We start from the raw sequence: 20644 nt of genomic DNA, 5'->3' as shown, positions 1-20644 counted from the left end.
ACCATCAGGGGCCCTATCTTACAGGATCTGCCTGGCCCTGGTATCATGTCCCAGCCCCCTGCCCCACAGATAGTAACAAGGGCTTACCAGCTGTCTACAGAGAGGATGCACCAACCCACCCCCCGCTGCAAAAAAAAAGGACCCCCCCCCCCAGACAAGCACAAAAGTCAAAGCCCAGAGTTGCTCTGCAGAAGGTGTGGCAAATATGGCATTGCCCAAGGCTGAGAGCCACAGAGGGAGGGACATCTGGTGGCCTCCCCCAAGAAGAACAGGGATAGAAGCATCCCAGCCTGACTTTCAAAACTCCCACAAGGGGAGCATGAAGTTAAGACAGAGATGCTGGTGGGCAGACCCCCCCTTCCTGCTGAGGAGCCCCTGGGGCCATCCCACCTCATACCTGGTTGCACTGGGGGCTGAGGGAGTTGTGCAGGTCACAGGCACATGGCTCACAGCCCCGGCCACTGGCCAGCTTCCAGTGGTAGGGAGCGCACTGGTCACATTTGGGACCCACCACGTTGGGCAGACACAGGCAGCGCCCACTCTCCTCATCACAGGGCATGTCCCGCTGGGACCCCAGGATGCTGCAGTCACAACCTGCAGGAGGGCAGGCTGAGCTCAAGCAGACACCACGAAAAAAATTCAGCCCCAGAAGACACACATGCAGGGAGGAGGCCAGCCAGGAAAAAGCACTGGGCAGGGCGGTCCCCTGTGGATAACATGGCTGACTCACAACCACTATGCCTTCCCAGCCACCTGGCAGCTTGGCGGACGGCAGGCCCACCCTTGCTCTGGCTGACTCAGTCCTACCTTCCAACCCGGGCCTGTGCTGCCACCTGCTGGTGGCTAGTAGAACAACACGTGTGCTGGGAAAGAAGAAATCTGACCTACCAGCCCAAACCCACTGTCTGCCCTTGAGTGGGATTTCCTCTGAAGACAGCAGCGCAAGATTTGGACTGGGGGCCCATGCAGCCCACCCACACCACATGGGCCAGGTCCCCTACTCACGGTGGCATCCCTGTGGGTTGGTGTAGGTGAGTCCTGTAAAGCCTGGCTTGCAAAGGTCACAGCGCTCTCCCTGCACATGTTCTTTGCACACACATTGCCCGGTGACTGGGTCACAGGGAGCCCCTGGCACTGCCCCATCCGGATCACACTCACAAGCTGAGAGACAAAAGCAGCCGTGGCAATAATAACAAAGAAATTTTGAGAGCTCAAAGCAGATTCTAGGAGCCACATTGCCTGGTTCAAATCTTATTTGTTAATCTTACAACCTCAATCAAGTACTTTATACCCCTCTGCACCTCTGTTTCTTCATCTGTATAATGGGACAATAATACATCCCTCCTAGCTTCTTATGAGTAATAAAAGAGTAACTATCAACTAGGTAGAAAGTCAGTTGAGGATGTTAAACACTATACCAGTATTTTGGTTTTCATGATTTACCAAACAACTACTATGTACCAAGCACTAAACCAGGCACTCTCCCATGTTGTCTCATAATGCTCCTGATAACCCTGAAATGTGAGGATTCTAATCCCCATTGTACTGATAAGGAAGCTGAGGCTCTGAGATGCTAAAGAACTTACTAAAGGTCACATTGTCACATTGCAAGTGAATGATGGACACAAGAGTCAAACTCAAGTGTGTCTCAGTCTTTCCATAAACAAATAATATCAACAGGAAGTGACCCAGCTTTCCCCTACCAGACTCCTTGGCCTCTATTATGCTTTTCAAAACAAAATACTCCTTCATTGCCAAAGTCTTGGCTGATGAAAACCGCCTCCACCCGCCTGCCTCAGTCTAGTTTGCTCTCTCCTGTGTGCAGTTTGAGCCCTTGTGGGCATGTTAGCCGCCTCTGACTGTTCCAGCCCCTTACATTCATGCGTTCATTCAACAAGCATTCCTTGAGCATCGATTATTTGTTAGTCAATTGTGTTAGGACCAGAGAAAATAAGACATGATCTTGGAAGAGTTATCGATATTGAGTAAATAGAAAAACAAGTATCAAACCACATTGCCACATGGGAAAGGCAACATCATGGGCAAAGAGATTTTATTCCTCTTTTGTGTGTATGCTTTATATTACCAGACCACAGGAGCCATAGCTTACGTTTATTTTTTTCTCTTCTATACCCAAAGTAAGGCTATGTACTGATTGGCTCATTGATTGATGGTCCACTGAGGTTAAATGATTTGTTTAATAGTACACAGCTAAGTTAAAAGAACCACCACAAGTCCTGATTTATGACCAAGTCTTTGTGCTCCCCAATGGCCTTTGTATCCCCAGGGACATACATGGGTCCTGCTGTAACCGGAGAAAGTGGGGAATAATGGATGAATGACACTCTGGGTCCCTGGGGCCCCTACTCACGAATACAGGTCTCTTGAATCGGGGCGCCTGGTCGCCGGTTCCGGAAATAGTGCAGCTGACACCGCTCACAGTTCTTGCCCTCAGTGTGGTCCCGGCAATTGTCACACACACCTCCATGTGCCCCTTGGCTGGCAGCAAATACAGATGGGTCGAAGTGACATGTCTCTGAATGCCCATTGCAATCACACCCTGAAAAAAAAGGGATCCCAAAATTGATATCTGACCAGCACCATTGCCATCCACCAAGCATGAGCCAAGGCAGCTCCTTAGAATCTCTAGCAACTCTACAAGACCATCAGGGCAGGGAAATGGGGAGATGAGGTCAAGGAGCCTTGGGTAATATACTTAGGGATACACAACCAGGAAGAAAGCTAAGTAAAATGAGGACTCAGGGGCTGGGGATGTGGCTCAAGCGGTAGCGCGCTCTCCTGGTATGCGTGAGGCCCGGGTTCGATCCTCAGCACCACATACAAACAAAGATGTTGTGTCCGCCAATAACTGAAAAAATAAATATTAAAAAAAAAATGAGGACTCAGGCCTCCTGATTCCCAAGTGTATGGTGGGCAGGGGTGAAGTCAAGAACAGTGGTCTTGCTGGAGCAAAGAGAGAGCCCTTTGAATGGCCTATCCTCAGCCTTCTCCCATGGCCACCATGAATCTCCTGCAGGGTCACGGCCTTCCTGGGGCTATATGAGCAAAGACTCTGACTCCAAGGGACCATTTGATATAGAAAACTGACAATAGGGAAGCAGATATGTTTGACCCAGGATAAAGCAACTGGAGGGGCCAGAGGAAGAAGGCTCTGGGGACACTGTGAGAGCCATGTGTCATCAGCAGAAACCAAGCCCTGGCCCCTCCAGGGCTGGCTGAAAACAAGGCAGAGGCAGTGGAAGATCCCACCCAATCCTCTCTCCACCCCCACAGAGCCAGGACAGCTTAAATTGCAAGACTACAATTTGGTTTAGATTTCAAAAATAAAAAACAGATTCTCGCTCAGTCCCACGCGAGGTCAGTGAGTTGCAGCAGGGTCAGCAACCAACTCAGTCATTACAGGGAAGGGGGGGGTGATTCCAGGTTCTTACTTTGACATTCATGGGGGTTTTGGGTCTCTGCAGGTCTCCAGGGCCGGTTGTTATAGAAGGGGGCACAGCGTTCACAGTTGGGGCCAGCAGTGTTGTGCTGGCAGACACAGACATCATGGACCTGGGAGAGGCAGCCATGGGTCATCAAGAATAATTAACAAAGGAGAGCCCCAGGGATGGAGCTGCCCTCTCCTGTGAGACCCTCCTGCCCACCACTCAGGGCCTGCCCAGACCTCAGCCCCTCAGGATGCTCTTCCTGAATGCACCAGCCCTTGCTCAGCTCCTGTGACAGTTACAGTGTCCTTCCTACTGTTGTTCTGTGTGAGAGCACACACATGTGAATGTACCCTCACTGTTCCTCTAGCAAGGATTTTACAAGCTCATTCCTTTCCCTTGGACACCCCAGGATGCCCAGTCCAAGGCTGCACCTAGGAGGTGATCAGACACCCTTGTGGGTAAACTGGGATTCTAGAAGCTGGTGGGCTCTCTGGATATTTATATTCCAGCAATTCATGACTAAGTTGTTTGGCTAATGGGACTCTTACGATAAATCGTTACTAGGCTCATTAAGGTATAAAAATAGAATAGCTGTTGTGTGTTAATTGCCTCCCAAATTAAACCCAACACCCCCAGCCTGGCATTGGAGGACCTGTACCACGTTTGCTCCATTCTCATCCCCTGCTCCCTGCCAACAGCACAGCAAGCTGAGCTTTGAATCACTCCCTATACCCTGCCTGCTTGCCCCCATCTCTTGGCCATTTCTGATGTTTTTCCTTCCGTCTGGAATTCTCTTCTTCTGTATTCCCCAGCAAATCCCCACCCAGTAACTCCAGCTAGAATGGCACCTCCTTCATGAGACCTCCCTGGTCCCTCAAGTTCCATAAATTCCAACCCTGGCTGCACTTCACAATCACCTGGGGAGTGTTTTGGGAAACACCAATGCCCAGACTCAGTTCAGCTCGAATCTCAGGGGACAGGCCCAAGCATCTGTGCCTTTTAAAAGTAGTGATCTCCTCTCACCCCACTTCAGTTCCTTTCATTTGTCTTATGGGCCTTAATGGATCACAGGTCCATCCCCTGAGCTGGCCCCTGCTAGACTCCTCTGCAACTTGGGGCTGCCGTTGGTCCAGGAATAAAGAACAAAGCAACTATGCCATGCCATTTGCACCTCCCCACCCTGGGCTGATTTGCATATTTCTTCATGTCCCTCTACTACCAGGACAAACACTGTGCCCCCATGTGTTGACAAAAAAAACCGATGCCCCAGAAAAGGGCTTCTTTAGCCAAGGCTCTCTCTCCTCCACTCCTGGGCCTGGTTTCACAGTATAACACCCTGGGAAGCTTGTTAAACTGGGGCTTCTATACCCAGCCCTGCTGAACCCCGTTTGCTAGCCTGGGATAGACTTTCCATCCATACTAATATTACTCAATCACCTGCCCTGTTTCTCACACTGGATAGCCTTTACCCTGGTGGCACCCTGCAACCTCCTGGACCTTTAAATCAAATAATAAAATAGAATACCTGATGGTGGAGGTCCATGCAAGTTTTTCCTAAGTACCCAATAAAATGATAATTTACAATATTGTCATTTTACGTTTTTAGATAATAATGTTGTAAATGGCAATTTACGCATTGTAAATACAGTAAATAGCCCAGGTAAGAAGTTTTGCCTTAAGCTCTCCCTGGGCAGCCACATATACACTTACAAGTAACGAAAAATCAAAACCATCTCAAGCTATAAAGCAGGTCTGTATAAATACCACAAAAGTCTAATTTCGGAAATGACAGTCCCTTAAAATAACTTTTATTATTACTGAAATACTAAATACCCAAGTCTTAAGTTGTGTGTCCTCTCTGTGTCACAGGAGCCCCAAGAACACCCTTAGTCTACCCGGTCCTGCCCTTTCCCCAGGCCCTCCCCACCCTGGGCTGTCACCTGCACAGCTGAGGAGGGACTTTCAGGGGCTGCAGGCTTGGGTGCACAGTGGTCAGCGTGGCCGTGACAGAAGCAGCTCCCCTGCAGACGCAGTTGGGACACTGCAAAGTAGGCGCTGGGGGGATAGAAACCCCTCTGGGGCATTGGGGCCAGCCTGGTGAAGTTGACTCTCAAGTTTGTGATGTCTCCCAACTCTGAGAGGGGCAGCGACAAGGAGGGAGAGGTTGGGAAAGGTAAAAACCAAGAAAGGAAGTTGGAGGCAAATAGTCTCCTAGACCAGGATAGATTTTTAAAAAGTATTTTGATAGCCCCATCCCTCTGTCCTGCCTTCACATTATCCAAGGGTCCACCCTCCCCAGCCCCCCACCTTCTCACAGCATCCTGCACACAATAACCCTAAGAGGCAAGCCAGGCAAGAATTATGTCAGAAAAATAGGAGGGAACAGGAAATTTCCATGACCTTGGTTCCAACTTGTTTCATTCCCCCACTAACAGTCCCACTAGCAGGAAGAGCAGCCAAACTGACCTTGAATTTTTTGACTTTGAGTTGCTGGAATCCCAGATGCTAAATCCATAAGGTTAAGTTGAACCTATACAGAGGGCAGAAAGGGAAGAACCAAAGCATAATAGCATGCCCCAGCTTGGAGCCCTTCCTTTCCATTCTGTGCTCCACCCTTCTTATAATCAGAGGTTCTTCTTTTCTGGAACATGAGAGAGACCACCTCATGAGCCCGCCACCTGCTCTGGATGAGCAAGATAACTGCTGGGCACTAAGTGAGTGTGTGTGTGTGTGTGTGTGTGTGTGTGTATGCATGCACGTGCACGTGTGTGTACAACTTCTCTCCAGTTAAAAATAAAGATATCTCAAGAATTTTCTGATTTTCTTGGGCCAAAAATTATTGTGATATACATGATCTACACATGGGGTTTCAACAGATTCTAATCTTCCAATGTCATAAGATGAATGAAAGGGTTCAGAACCCAAGACTACATGAACTTAGTAACCATGGCACTCTAGACAATCTTAATTTCAATTTTTTTTTATTATTTATAATCAAAACCACTCACTGGACGTGACTTCCTTGCATATCCCAGGAAGTTTTTAAGCTAATCCTCCACAAATCAGGAAAAAGTCCTGGCTCTGATCTAGAGTCTGGAGATCATGGGGAACCTAGACTTGGATAAGGATGTAAACAAGGAGGAGCTGTCCCACCGGAAAGAAGCAGCTATGCAAGCAGCAGGCAGGGACCACTTGGCATCGGTTCACCTGGGTGCAGCTCTTGGGAGTCACCCCATCCCAGCCAGGGACAGGAGAAGAGAAACCAGCCTCCTCCACCAGGGAATGGGGAATTCAGTTACAAAAGAATTTGGCCAACATTTAGGAGGATTTGGAAAGAAGCATTCTGGGTGTTTATAGAATCGAGTTCTCATTCCCAGCTCAGGATTTAAATTCACATAATCTAGAACTCTTTATACCTGGATTTCCCTCCAAGGACTAGGACTGGACTAAATGGATGATTTCAATCAAAAAATTTTCATTTTTGTGTTAAATCCTGCCAAAGTGAAGATAAATTTTTGTGATTTTCTCCTCTCCGTATATAGGGATGTGCCAAAGAGTAGCCTGGGAAGAGGTTATGGAAGAGGGCCTCAAGCTGCTTTCAAAATATCCCAACCAATGCTTGCAGGGCATCATTATTGGGGAAATCAGGAGAGACTGCAAGGGAAACTGGCCACCGGTGTTATCACTTCTTCTCAAGACTCCTTGTGACTTTGTGAACTGGGAGACTTTGGGTACTGCTCTGCTTACTTTTTCAGGGGTCTCTCTACATACCTTTCCCCCATTTAGGTGTCCATTAGGTCTCTGGGGCAGGGGCTGGCACCGGGCATCTTGCCAACTCTGGGGCTGGCCCTGGCGGACCCGGGGGAAGGCAGAGGTGCAGTCCGCAGCCAGGTACTGGTACACCCGCCAGGTCTTGCCAAAGTCTGAAGAGCGCTCAATCAGCATGCCTGCTGGCAGGGGCCCCTGGAAAGACACAAACAGGAGGACCCTGAGAAACAAAAGAAAGGGGGGCTCTGGTGGTGTGCCCATGAAACATAATCACAGAAACAGTTTCCTCCAATGAGGGTGATAGAAAGAGGCCCAGTAGGAGCAAGTAGACTCCAATCCTCCTGGCAAACCATAGACCACAGAAGTTTGTGCCCAGGGAAACTGTGGAAAGAAACAGAAACAAAATCTGTATTCCAGAAGGTGTGATCCCTCCTAGATCAGTTACCCCACTTCCCCCACCAGTCTTCCATGCCAGAAAATTCTCCCACACCTGCACTTCCCACGGCAACCATTTTTATCCCTAGTAAACCTGGGTTCTGTCCTTCTTCTCCCCGGCACCCGCCCTCTCCTCATCTCTGATATGGTCATCTATGGCCATAGTCCAGGCTGTGGTCATACTGAGCCTGAATTATTGCCACAGCCTGGAACTCATGTCCAGCCTCTGTCCTGGACCTCCAACCACCCCCCCCCCCCACTTCACCAGAGAGATCTTCCTGAATCGTTTATTTGATCATGACACCCCACTAACAATCTGCATTGGCCTAAAGATTAAATGCAAGCTCTAGGCATGATATACATATGTCCTTGTCCCTTTTCTTGGTGATTATCTCCATTCTGGGTGGCTTCCCAGCTTGTGCCACTTCTTGTACTGTAAGTTCATAAACTCAAGCTCCAAAATAGAACCTAAATCAGGCCCACCTCTCCAGCTTCAGTGCCACCTCCTATCACCCCACCACCACCACTTGGCCTTCCCCACAGTCTCTCATCCATTCTCTCTGACCTCTTAACTCAGTCACACCTGCCCCAAACAGAAAGAGCTCTCTCTTTGAAAACATAAACATGGACTGTGTCATTCCTTAGCTAAAAATCCTCCAACCCACTCTTTTTAAAATCAGATCTTCTGACTGTGAGAGAAGAGGCCCTGGGTTCCTGGGCCCTGACTGCCTCCTCACTCTCCTCAGACACTTCCATCTCCACAGGAGTTTAACCACACCAACCTCACTCCCTCAACACCTTGGTGCCAGTCCTCCTGTCCTGCTTCTGCTCAAAATGGTCCTCCCCCAGGGCATCCCCTCTCATCTTCTGTTCTCAGTTTAAATGTCACTTCCTCAAGGAGATCTTTTTATACCTATCTAAGGGGCATTCTTCTGCCCACACCATGCTCATCCCACCCCACCCCACCATTATTTTCTATTCCAGCATCTCATCTCCTTCAGAAAATCCACCACAATTTCCAATGAATTATTTTTTAGTTTACTACTTTTTATTTTCTCACTTCAGACCAGGATTTCTCTACCTCTGCACTGTTAATATTTTGAGTTGGATAACCCTTAGTTCGAGGGGCTGCCCTGTGCATTGTAGGATGGTTAGCAACATCCCTGACCTCTACCCAGAAGATGTCAATACTGTATCCACAGTTGGGACAATCAAACATGTCTCCATAATTGCCACATATCCCCTAGGGAAATGTAGACAGCCAAATCACCCTTGGTTCAGAAACAGCATACTAGATCGTAGGCCAATTGGCCCATCTCGCTCATAGCTGTATCCCCAGCATTAAGCACACAGTAGGTGATTAGTATACATTTTCTGGATGAATGTATCTTTAGTCTGCTGCCCCCTACACATTATATCTGTAAATTCACCACTCATCAGTCTACAGCCCTCTTACCTCCATAAATGCTTTTTAGCCACCAAACCCAGAAGGGATTCACTGGCCCCCTCCCCAATTGTATACCTTCCTGTCTCACCTCCTGGCCTTGGTGCTTGCTATTCTCTTGGCCTGGAATGAACATTGCCTTTGTCCTGGTTATTACTGATCTATGAAGTTTAATCTTCCCCTGAATGCATTCTCTGAAAACCCCACCACCACCCCATACCAAGGCAGACCTAGCTGGATACCCCCTCCCATGCTCACCAAGGCCTATTCTTACCAATGTCCCAACACCCATTACACTGTCACTACTAGGTCTCGGTCTTCCCTGCATATTGTAAAAGCAGCTTGAAGAGTGTTGATTTAGATTTACTTATCTTTCTATCCCTAACATCTGACATCAAACCCAACGTGTAATCAGTGTCCAATACATGTGTGACAAGAACTGACAAATAAATGAATGGGTGAAGCATAATAAAGCAATGAGACCATTTAAGAATGTCCATCCAAGTGACAGTTGCCCTTCAAAACTGTCACCTTTCGAGACTGGGCATCCATTCAAACAATGCTGTCCTTTCTCAAAATACTCTTGACCTTTACGTAAGGCATGGCTCTTAGAGCCAACTTTCCCAGTCATGTAAGAAATTAGGTCCTATTACTTTTTAACTCCAAGCACTTTTTAACTCTTGAAAATCATATTGCTTTTCCTGATCATCTAATCTTATTAACCAAACTTGATCCTTTCATATTGAACAATTTCTGTAGAAATAATGAAATCAAAGCTTCTGTGGAAAGAAAAAAATGACCTGTCACAAATGAATGAATGTATTCCCACCGGGCACAGTGGCACACACCTGTAATCCCAGTGACATGGGAGGCTGAGGCAGGAGGATTGTAAATTTGAGGCCAATCCCAGTAACTTAGTGAGGCCCTGAGCAAGGGAAGAATGAAGGAAATGTCCTCTCTAAAAGGATTATCTCAGAAACTAGTCCAGGAATCTGAAAATAATTTGAAAAGTAATAGCACTAGAGGAGTGGAAGGCCCATAAAGAGAGCCGTCCTAAAGGGACATCTTTCGCATGGATAGTTCTTAGCTATTGGCTAAATTTAAAGTCATCTGCAAAGTTATTAAATAGAGTCTACCAGAATACACAGTGGATAATAAGCAATCGGACCCAGCAGAATCAGTACTTGGCAGAGTTGAGTTAATCAGATGGGTTAAGGATAGGGGATACAGAGAGGAAGAGAATAGACAATCTTGGCATAAACAAGACAGGGAGCCGAGCAACACAACTCCTTTCAAGAGCCATTCCTCTGTTGCCACCATGATCTAAGCTCGTGGTAAATGCCTCCAGGCCTGGGGAGGGGCCACGCAGCATTTGGTGCTATCACTCCCAGCCTGGGAAGACAAGAACACTGCTCCTCCATGGCCTAAGCCCACATAGCGCAGGACCGCCTCTCTTATCCATCACCGTTTCCAAAAAGCACACCTTAAAATTCACTGTGATGTCATGAAGCTGCAGTCTCCTGTCCAAGTCCAGCTGCAGAGAGACAGGGCTCACATCTGAAAGGAAAAATGGTAAAAGCATTAGGTCAGAGACTTCCCACCTTCCCAGGCCTGCATAAGGTCCTGGTCTAGACTAGCTCTAGGAAGTGCAAAACACTCCAACCTTGATTCTCTGGTTTACCTCTGGGAGAGGAGATTACTAGTACATTTGTACTTGGGTGATCTATTCAAGATCCTGTCTGATTTTGGCCAAATTTCCTCCCCGCCATCACCTGATGCTTCTCACAGCTTAGTGGGTTTCAACTTGTCTGTCCACACTGATTCTGAAGCTCAATTCTTTCCATGCACCACCCACTGAAACTCCATAGAGTGAAATAAAGGCAGTTCTCTCTTCTCATAACCTTTCTTAACATCCAAAAAGCTTTTCACCTCTAACACCCAACAGATCTCAAATATATATATAGAAGGTTCTGCTTGTCAACCTCCCATGCCCCACTGCCATAAGAAATACCTAGAAACCCAAAGGGTTCCTGAGCACCTCCATCCAGCCCCAGCCTGTAGAGCCCCCCCGCAAGTTTGAGCCCCTATAGGTGGGAGATCCTCACCATTCTGGGACTGCCACCAGCGCATGGGGCCAGAGGATGAGACCACATTCTCCACTCGGTGACTATTGTAGTTGTGAGGCAGCCTGGAGTCACACTTGCAGCATTTCAGTTGCCACTGTTGGGGAGGGAGATGGCAGAGGCTCAGGGTCAGGAGGACCTCATCAAATTAGCCCTTGTGTCCTGAGATCCCAACATATCATGCCCTCCGTGGGAATCCTACCTCCAGGGATCCATTGGTTTCATTAATACACCTGGAAAGGTGAATTTCTTAAAAACAGGGCTATTGGACATCTTTTAATTTAATTCCTTCTGTCCCTACTAACATACAATTGAATAGTAAACAGATGTTGTATCTATAAAGGGATATAAAGTGGTGAAAAAAAATAACCTTGAAACACAACATTGTCTTGAAGAGAAACTTGAGAAGAGTGCCAAAGGCTACAAGAAGGAGGAGAGATTTGCATCAATTTAGCATGAAGTATGTGTCAGGTGCAAGCTGGAAAGTTTTATATCTGATCTCCTTTACCCTGAAAGCCTGCCTGGCGAAGACTGGGATATTGAGGATCAGGGAGAGGGGACACCAAAAACAGATAAAGAAATTTGGGTTTTCAGGGCTAGCTTTGTTAACCCGCTTCTTACACTGATTTTCTTTATAAATTGAGTGTGGTTTGGACTAGAATCATTCATTCATCCAAAAAATATTGATGGAGTAGGTACCAAATGCCAGGCACAACTGTGGGCTCTGGAGTTAAAATAGTGAACAAAACAAAGGCCCTGCCCTCAGGGGGATGATGTTAAGTGATCTCCAGGGCCTTCCAGCACAGACACCTGGGATTGCAGGGTCTCCCCACTTTCATATTCCCTATCCATAAGAGAGAAGCCAGCCTCACTGAGGAAGTCCCCAGGAAACCTCATCTTCCCTGGACTGTGCCTATCTCTTCAAGTGCTATGAACCCCATGGGCTCCATGGCAGGAAGAGATCACCAAGAAAAATATATGACCATGGAGGCCACATGTACCTTGCTCTTTGAGTTTGTGCCTATGCATACACACGCACACACACGCACACACACACACACACACACACACACATATACACAACACAGATTACAAAACAACTTTGTCCCCGCTCCCCCATGTTATACATACAAAATTGCTTTTCTCTGAGTAAGCATGATCCCAAGCTCTGTGCTCAACTTTAAGAGCACAATCCAGATGACTACAAATTCTTCCTTCTACAAAGCAAAAGTAAGTCTTAGATAGAACCTCCCTACCCTGTTGGTCCTTCCGGGTAGGGACAACTGGACCTCCACATACCCCAGGCCTCTGCTCTTCCCTAAACCTACTTTCATCACAATTGAGAAGGGGCTCTGGTGGCCATCTCTGCAGCCTGCTGGTTCTTCGAACTCCACCACATTCATAAAAGGCCATACACAGACAAGGCTGATGTCTTAGAACTGAATGGATTCACTGACAGCTCAGTTCCAAAGAGATTGAGTGAGTGTGCCGGGGCTGTGCCTTGACTTGAAGAAACTCCTTGCCCAGCACTCATCTTCCCCCTCCACTGCCAACAAAGGTGGGACCCAGAGAACACAATGGGGGAGCCACAGGCCCTGCCCTGGGCCTGGGCTTCCCACTCCACTTCCCAGCTCTCACATCCAATCTGCAAAAGAAGAGAGCTGTCACCCTTCCTGATGCTTGGAGGCATCCTCATCATAATCAAAATCCGCCTTATTAAACACTATCCTTTGGGAGTTTAATGCTCAAATAATGCCAGCGCATGTGCCCTATATAAATAGCTCCCACTACCCACCTGTCCCTTCCCCATTCCTGTCACTGCCCCTTCCCTTGCCCTGCTACATTATTCTTCATAGTACATATCTCCACTTGACATTTGTGCATTTGTCATCTGTTTTTTGTTTGTTTGTTTATAGTTTGTTTACTCCATGAGGCCAGGGGGATGATGATTGCTTTCCTTCCCTTTTGTAGTCCCGCTGCTTAGAAATGCATCTAGCACATAGCAGACCCTCACTAAATACTTGTTGAATGAATGAATGAATTGTAAATGCCCAATAAATACCAACTATTTTCATTAACATTATTGATAGACACTTCCTTCCCTCACCCGGAGTTTGAAAGGAGGGGTGAGGAGTAAGGAGAAAATCAAATGTCAATATTAAATGATGGGCCTGTACTTCCAGCTACTCTGGAGGTTGAGGCCGGAGAATTGCTTAAGCTCAGGAGTTCAGAATAAGCCTGGGCAACATAGTGAGACCCCATAGCAAAAATAAATAAATAAACAAAGAAGTGATGGAGTGACTACTATGTACCAAGAACTATAATAGGTAATTTCAATACAATTTACCATTTAAATTTCATGATAACTTTTATGTGATAAGTACTGCTCATCCCATTTTATTTATGAGAAGGCTGAGGCTCAAAGAGGCAATATGACTTTCCTATGGACTCATCACCAGTGTCAGCACCAAAGAGTCCCTAACCACCTCTCTCACCCTCACTTTTTTCCCCTCCCTTTTACCCCCTATTTCCATAGGAAACCATCTGAACAGTAGACCCTGTGAGAGGCACAGTAAAAGGTGACCATCTCTATCTTGCCCAGTGAACTCCAAGAAGGGTTTATGCGGACCCTGAAGCCAATTGTGGGAGATGCCCAAGGCAAAGAGTCTTTGAGAAGAATCGGCTTCTTCAACTCAGTTACCACTAAAACTGGAGATGTGTCCCTGCGGAATACCTGGGCCTTGACCATAGTCCATTCTGAGCCAGATAAGGCTCTTGCTGGAGTCTGACTCCCCTCCAGAACCCTATTTTGGTCCCTGGCAATGAGCATGCTCTTCTCCACACTCTGCCCAGCCCCTCAGGGGCAAACTTTTCCACTCCCCATCCTCTGTCTGCACTCAGCACATGTCCTGAGGAGAGACAAGGGCCAGCTGCCTTCCGGCCAGGCGCCTGTCACCAGAGCTCCCCACTCCCAGCTCTGCTGGGAGCTGATCCCAGCCTGCCCTTGGCCAGGAGAATGCCAGAAACAAGGCTCTTTCTTTCCCTGGGCCATGGGACAAAGAGCTAGAGACTGTGGAAATGCCCTTGATACTCCCAAATGACAGAATATTATGTAATTATTAAAGACAGTTTAGTGGGTGCAATTGCCAGTAACACAAAAAGAAATTTTTAAAAAGTTGAAATCAAAAGTTTAATTACATGAAGGAGTGACTACATTCCTAATTATGGGGAAAAAAAAGTTGGACATAAACTTGTACAAACATCACCTCAAACATATTTTTAAACATTTAGAAAATGTCTGGAAGGAAATATAGCTATATATTAGATGACACCATATGAAATTGCTGATATTCACCCATTTTGACTTACAAACATAACAACTAGATAGTTCAACCTAATATCTGGGTAACAGGATTCTAGGTCACATTTTTCTTTTTCTGTTATCTCTTAATATGTTTAAACATTTATACCTTGAATATATATTAACTTTTATACTCAAAAAACAGACAGCATTAGAAAACAAAATAGACTTAAAAATGTGAGCGTGTTCAGCACGGGCTTATTCCCCTGCCTCCTCCCTTGGTCTCCCCAGGGGTAGTCGGGGCTCTCCATGCCTTCTTCACCCTCCTTCCACGTGTGCAGGCACTGATGGAGGGATCAGATGGCCTCATGGGCTTAAAAACTATGTGCTGCTTATCATAGTAACATAGCTAAGGAGGGATTTAGTTCAATACTTGGAGGCAGGCTAAGCCAACAGGCTTGAGACAGGTATTTTAAGTAGCTCAGCTTGTCAACTAGCTGGTGGGATGAAGGCCTGAAATAGAGCAGCTTGTGACAGAAGCCTGTATGAAGACAAGCTGCATATTTCTTGTTTCCCCTGGGCCTCAGTGTCCCTGTCTATTTTATTCTTGTGAGCTCATTTGTAGCACGGACATGTACACACACATATATATGCATGTAGGTGAGTCTCAGCATGAGGCTCTTCCTCTCATGGGTGCTACGTGCCTCCGTCTCCCTCAGAGATGGAAGCTCTCAGCTGCAGCTGCCTCCCGCTCTGGGGTCATCTGGCCAGCATCCTCCTGGCTGTGCCAGCTCAGAAATGCAGCATTATTATCAATTCAGCGTGTCAGGCCTCCAGCCAGTTTGGCTTCTGCTTGCTCTCCAGCTGGAAATGCTGGGCCTTCTCCCTTCTCTTAGAGCTTTCTAGAAGCTCAGCAGTCTGGCCGGAAGACAACCCTCCCAGAGAGTTGGAGAAGGGCAGAGGAGTAAGCAAGAGCCATGGGGGGGGGGGGGCTAAATCTCAGTGGAGAAGGGTGGAAAGAAAGGCAAATGCAAATGAAAAGCTCTGTGCCTTTGCAGAACACAGAGCTAATTCTGGGGGAAAATAGGAGAACAGGCTTCGGTTATACCCAGCACAGCTCCCTCTCAGGAGTGAGCCAGGGGACCGCCTGTGTCCATCTAAGAAGCTACAGTCAGGGTCATGGCCACCATCCAAGGCCAAAAGAAGGAAGCCAAGACCAAAACAAAATAAGACAAAACAAAACAAAACAAAAACCAGCTGCCTTCAAGAAAAGGCATTTCCTCCACACCAGCTTCCTCATTGGTAAAATGCAGGGGTTGATGAGATAATGAAGTTCCATCGTGCTCCAACATGCTATTGGAATTCTCCTCTACTCCAGCTTATCAGCCCAGAAGTCAAAAGCGCTCCCAGCAAGTATACAAAGGAAGCAGGGGAAAAATAAGACATTGGCCAGATGCTGTTTTAGAAAAACTCTCTTCCTAGAGAAGAGGACAGTGGGAGAGGGATCCCTGAAGGTCTTTAGTCAGCAAAGTCTCTGTTAGATTCCATGAGCTGCAGCATTTCTATGGGAAAGGAGATTGCCGGGCAAGGTCAAAAGTCAGGGCCTGCGGCAGGTGCTGGCTGTTTTGAGCCATTTTCAACTTCAGGTTTTTTCCTTATCATGAAGTGAAATTTTGATCAGAGCCTTAACTTAGTGCAGCCCTATCTCCACCCTAACTAAATTTAGAAAGGTCGGTTCTGAAGCTGATTATAGAGATGATGCATACTATACACCCCGAAATTACACTGCACCAGTCTCTCTCATGAGCAGTGTGTGTGTGTGTGTGTGTGTGTGTGAGTGTGTGTATGTGTGTATATATATATATATATATATGATCTTCCTTTATCTTTCCAAATTCAATTACATTTTACAAATAGTGGGTATTCCCCTTTTACAGATTAGGAAAGTGAACTTTAGATAAGAAGTATGTCCAAGCCCATAAAATTAGGAAGGGATGAAACAGAGATTCTTGTCCCAGGTTGTCTGACTCAAACCTACCTATGCTATTCTGATTTAAGGAAGACAGAGGTGAGCTGGCAACTACTAGAATTTGCCAACTAGAATGGGTTTGCAGGGTACTCCCTTCCCAACTGTAGCACAGACCTGTCTAGAAACAGAGAGGTCCCCCTCGTCCTGAGTGTGGAGAGCTGGCATGTGTGTCTGGGACCTCTACAGGTTCCATGACTGACAATGGCATTCTATAGCTCCTGCCAGGGACCCAGGCAGAGGGCAGAAGGCTGTCAAGGAAATAAGGGAGGCCTGGCATATGTTGCCCAGAGGCTTCCAGGGTGCTGAACCCTAGGGTCAGGGGGGCAAGAGGCCAGGCCAGCAAAGTCGAAGCCATCCTGGTTATGTGTCTAAGTCTTCTATTACACCTTTCCCCTCTATTCTCTCCCTTTTGCTCCACAAGCCCCTCTTCCTCACTCATACCAGTCAGAACCCTCGGGGTCTCATACTTTACCAACCCATGTTTGGCGTCTCTCTGACAGCAACCTCCTACCTTGCCCCTTTTCATTTTCTTCTATTCTCTCAAAATTGACTCCCCCTTGGTCTTACTCTCTTGAGACTCTGCAGAAGTCAAAGTTTCCATAAACCCTTGCTGAGATCTGAATGGTTGATCATAGGTCGATGTTTTGCCTTTCCTAGGGGTGACTGCATTTAAAACAAGAATCTCAACAATCTTCCATCCAAAACAGTGATACCCCAAAAGTAGGAGTTTGGGGATTTTTAGACCGTAGGCCTCAGGGAAACAGAAAAACCCATATTTTGGTCAGACAGGCTCAAAGCCCTCTGTAGGCAAAGGATGGTGATGATTGTACACATAGGAACACATCCTCAGCCTACACAATAGCTTTACTGAAGGTCAAGAAAACAGACAATTGCCAGACCCAAACGGGCAGTGGCTGTTGATGTGTGCACATGTGGGTATGGGTATGCTTGTGTGTGTGTTGAGAAAGAGGGAATCTCCAACTGGCTGCGGCTCCCCAGTTTCTTTCCAAGAGATAAAAATGACAGCTGTTTGGTTTATACAGTTAATTAACCTGAGGAATGTGCTGTGTAAGACTGTTATTTAGGCAACTGGATAATTAAGTTTTCCCCAAAAAAGGGAGAGATATAGGGGATAAATAGAACAGTAAAGGGAGCAAACACAAGGTTAGAGACATTATTGGGAGCAGAACCCAGAGCTGGAAGCTTCCAGATAAAACTCCCTGGTTCTAGAGGGTGGGTATCAGCCCACAGATGACCAGTGGATGTGGCTCAGCCTTTGCAGCCTGGCCCTGAGAAAGACTGAGGACCTACAGGGTCACACACGTCACTCAGTTATCTCAGAAGCAGGCAGTCACTAATACTGAGCAAAAGGCTGACTAACTCAACTCTTTCATTTCATAAAATGGGAAATGGAAGAGGAGTCATGACCTTCACAAGGTCTCCAACTGATTCTAAAGGTCAAACCAGGACCAGAACTAGAGAGTTTTCACGCCCATTCTGGGGTGATGTCACCCACGACAGTGACTGCATTTGAATTCTTCAGCAGCCCACTGTGGATCAGATTGGCAGCAGTCACCTTGGGAGGCCGAGAGCAGACCAACCCCAGGATGAGGTGATTTCAGCGAGGTACGTGAGCATGCATCCTGATCAAGAAAGAAATGCTCAGGAGGGGGATCTGCAGATGGGCAGTCTCTGCATGCAAACACAGCCTTCGGAGGCAGGGACAGGGACAAGACAGGACAGAACAGTCAGCTTCTGCCAGGCACCTCGCATCCACTGTGCACATTCCTTTACACAATACTCAGAGCAACACTTGAAGTGGGTGCTGTCAATTGCTCCTATTTACCGAATGAAGCTCTGGGACAGCATAGAAATGAATGAGGGGAAGGAGGTAACACAGTCACTTGACTCTGCCTTGAGACTAAAGAAATAATGGTGGTGGTGGTGATGGTGAGTTTACCCAGAAGTTATCTTGGAGCTAGAAGACAGCAAACAAGGGGATGGGCTGGAAGTGCAGCCTCAGGCCTTTTTGAAAAAGAGCAGCCTAGGCGGGCTGCCGCCCAGAAGGCCAAAATTGGGGAAGTGGGGAGGAGGTGCCATAGGGCAAACCTGGCCAAGTCCAATATCCATTGCAAGGGTTGCAACATGAATCCAAAACCCAAAGAGCAAGCCCTTGAGACCAGTATGATGTAACCACTGAGACGGAATCAGACGGGAGAGGTAGCATGCAAACAGGCTAAGATGGGTCCACAAAAATGGAGCTGCTTCTCAGAGATCAGGAGATAAGAGAGACAATATTGAAATTGGGAGTCCCTGCTACTCCTGCAACTCCCACCCCACCATCTCCCTCTGTTAGTCAGTGGGATTGGAAGTGGGAGGTGCAGTAAGACAGAAATGTCCAAAAGTCATGAACCCCCACTGCACTTGAATCCATGCCATGTCAGAAGCAGGCAGTGTGTGCCCAGTGACTTTGTACTAGGCTCAGGGCTCACCACATCACCCCTGCATGGAAATAGAACAGAGGCACTAATCAGAGGCCTTAACTTGAGGATGGTGTGTACATGGGAGTGGGAGCTGATAGAAAGGAGAGGTCAAAAGGTGAAGGGGTACTTAGGTGAACAGCTCTGTATCATCCTCCTATGACTATCCAGAACATGCCCCTGTGCCTTCTCAACACCTGTGTGTTTCCACCAGAAGGGTGGGGTCCCAACACATACTGAAAACTTTCCAATAGCTCATATGAATAACAAGAGCCACCCATGGGGTGTCATGACAATTAGCTTACATGAAACTCTTAGTATGATGCCTAGTGTATATAATGTGTGCTTCATAAATGAGAGTTGCTGCTAGTATCACTTAAGAACAAAAGAAACTTAAAGACTGGAACTGAAACTCAACACAGTTGAAATCTGAATTCTCAAATTTTTTCACACAGCCACCACTGCTGGGAGTCATCAGTATATGTATCCATCATTGGAAGCTATGGCCTACGAGAACCTTAGGCATGTAAAGGAGAGGGAAAAAAGAAATGAAAAAAAGAGAGGAAGAGGGCAGGGAAGAGGTTCTGGTGGTCAGTAGTTGGCTCATTCCCAAAGAATGTGGGAGCAAAAGAGGGACCATCTTGTCCAACACTCACTCATGAAAGAGAAGAACAAGACTAAAGGTAATTTGGCAGACAAGGTCATACCACAAGTTAATGGCAGACCTGGAATTACACACCTCCTTCAAGATGCTCCCATCCCCTGTTATTTTCCAAAGGCTATCTGGATTTATTTCCCTTATAGAAAAAGAGTTAATGCTTCTCAGCTTTCATAGCAGGAAAATAGCTGAGATTTATCCATCCCCAGGGTTGCAAAAGTCTAGACTTCTCTTTTGCAAGCACTGTGTTTAGCTCTCAGGGGGCTGCTTACAAACATGGAATGCAGCTGGCTCCCTGGGGCATCTGGGAGAAGGAGAGGGCAGACCATGGAGAAGCCAAAAGCCCAGGCCTAGCAGGGGAGAGGCTGTCCAGACAGGGCTGAAAGCAAGGGCACATCCCAATATGGGGGCTTCTGATCTCTCCTTGCTTCCCCTTCTAGAAGGCAAGTCAGTCTGATGAAGAAACCAGAAAGAGGTATCCCTGGAATTTTCAGACATGGGCTCAAAGGCACATGACTGGGCAGTGGGGAATATAGGAAGGGGGCAGCTAAAATCATTCTGTTGCCCAGAAAGCTCAACAATTCCAGGTCCCGCGATGCTTGTGGAGTCATCTGGGCCCATAGGGAGTACTTGCTGTACCCAACCCTGTCAAATGGGCTTTCCCACATCCAAGTGGGTGAGACACAGCCATCTCTGCTCAGCACCTCTGAAGTTATTATTCAGTACTATTAAAAATAGCCAAGAGAACACTAGGGACTAAAAGGCCAATGAAGCCCAGAGGCCATATCAGATACCACCTTCCCGAGTCCTAAGGACAAGGGGACAAGGGCACCTGGAAAGAAGAAACCATAAATAACCCGAGTCTCCTTCATAGCAATCAATCAATCTCACTTTCTCTTCCTCTCTCTCTCTTTCCCCCAAAGGCTGCAAAGATTCAGGGCAAACCATGTTTTAACC

The 20644-nt window shown here is 47.1% G+C and overlaps 1 protein-coding gene across 4 annotated transcripts in view; it reads right to left on the bottom strand.

Annotated features, from left to right (window-relative positions):
- LAMB3 (laminin subunit beta 3) overlaps positions 1-20644 on the bottom strand; it is a 37393-nt gene that overhangs the window by 12874 nt on the left and 3875 nt on the right. For 3 of the 4 annotated variants that reach the window (XM_081299923.1, XM_081299922.1, XM_081299921.1), the window contains exons 4-12: positions 11202-11316; positions 10580-10653; positions 7221-7412; positions 5916-5979; positions 5390-5583; positions 3453-3573; positions 2372-2560; positions 1006-1161; positions 398-594 (exon numbers count right to left, since the gene is read on the bottom strand). In XM_081299923.1, the coding sequence (XP_081156049.1) occupies positions 398-594; positions 1006-1161; positions 2372-2560; positions 3453-3573; positions 5390-5583; positions 5916-5979; positions 7221-7412; positions 10580-10653; positions 11202-11316 (1302 nt within the window). Of the gene's footprint in view, positions 1-397; positions 595-1005; positions 1162-2371; positions 2561-3452; positions 3574-5389; positions 5584-5915; positions 5980-7220; positions 7413-10579; positions 10654-11201; positions 11317-12350; positions 12437-20644 lie in introns of all 4 variants that reach the window. The other variant, XM_081299924.1, reaches the window with a different exon arrangement.

The sequence above is a fragment of the Spermophilus citellus genome (assembly GCF_964194105.1).
Source record: "Spermophilus citellus genome assembly, chromosome: 6".
Lineage (NCBI taxonomy): Eukaryota > Metazoa > Chordata > Mammalia > Rodentia > Sciuridae > Spermophilus > Spermophilus citellus.
This window is presented reverse-complemented; position numbering and strand designations above follow the sequence as displayed.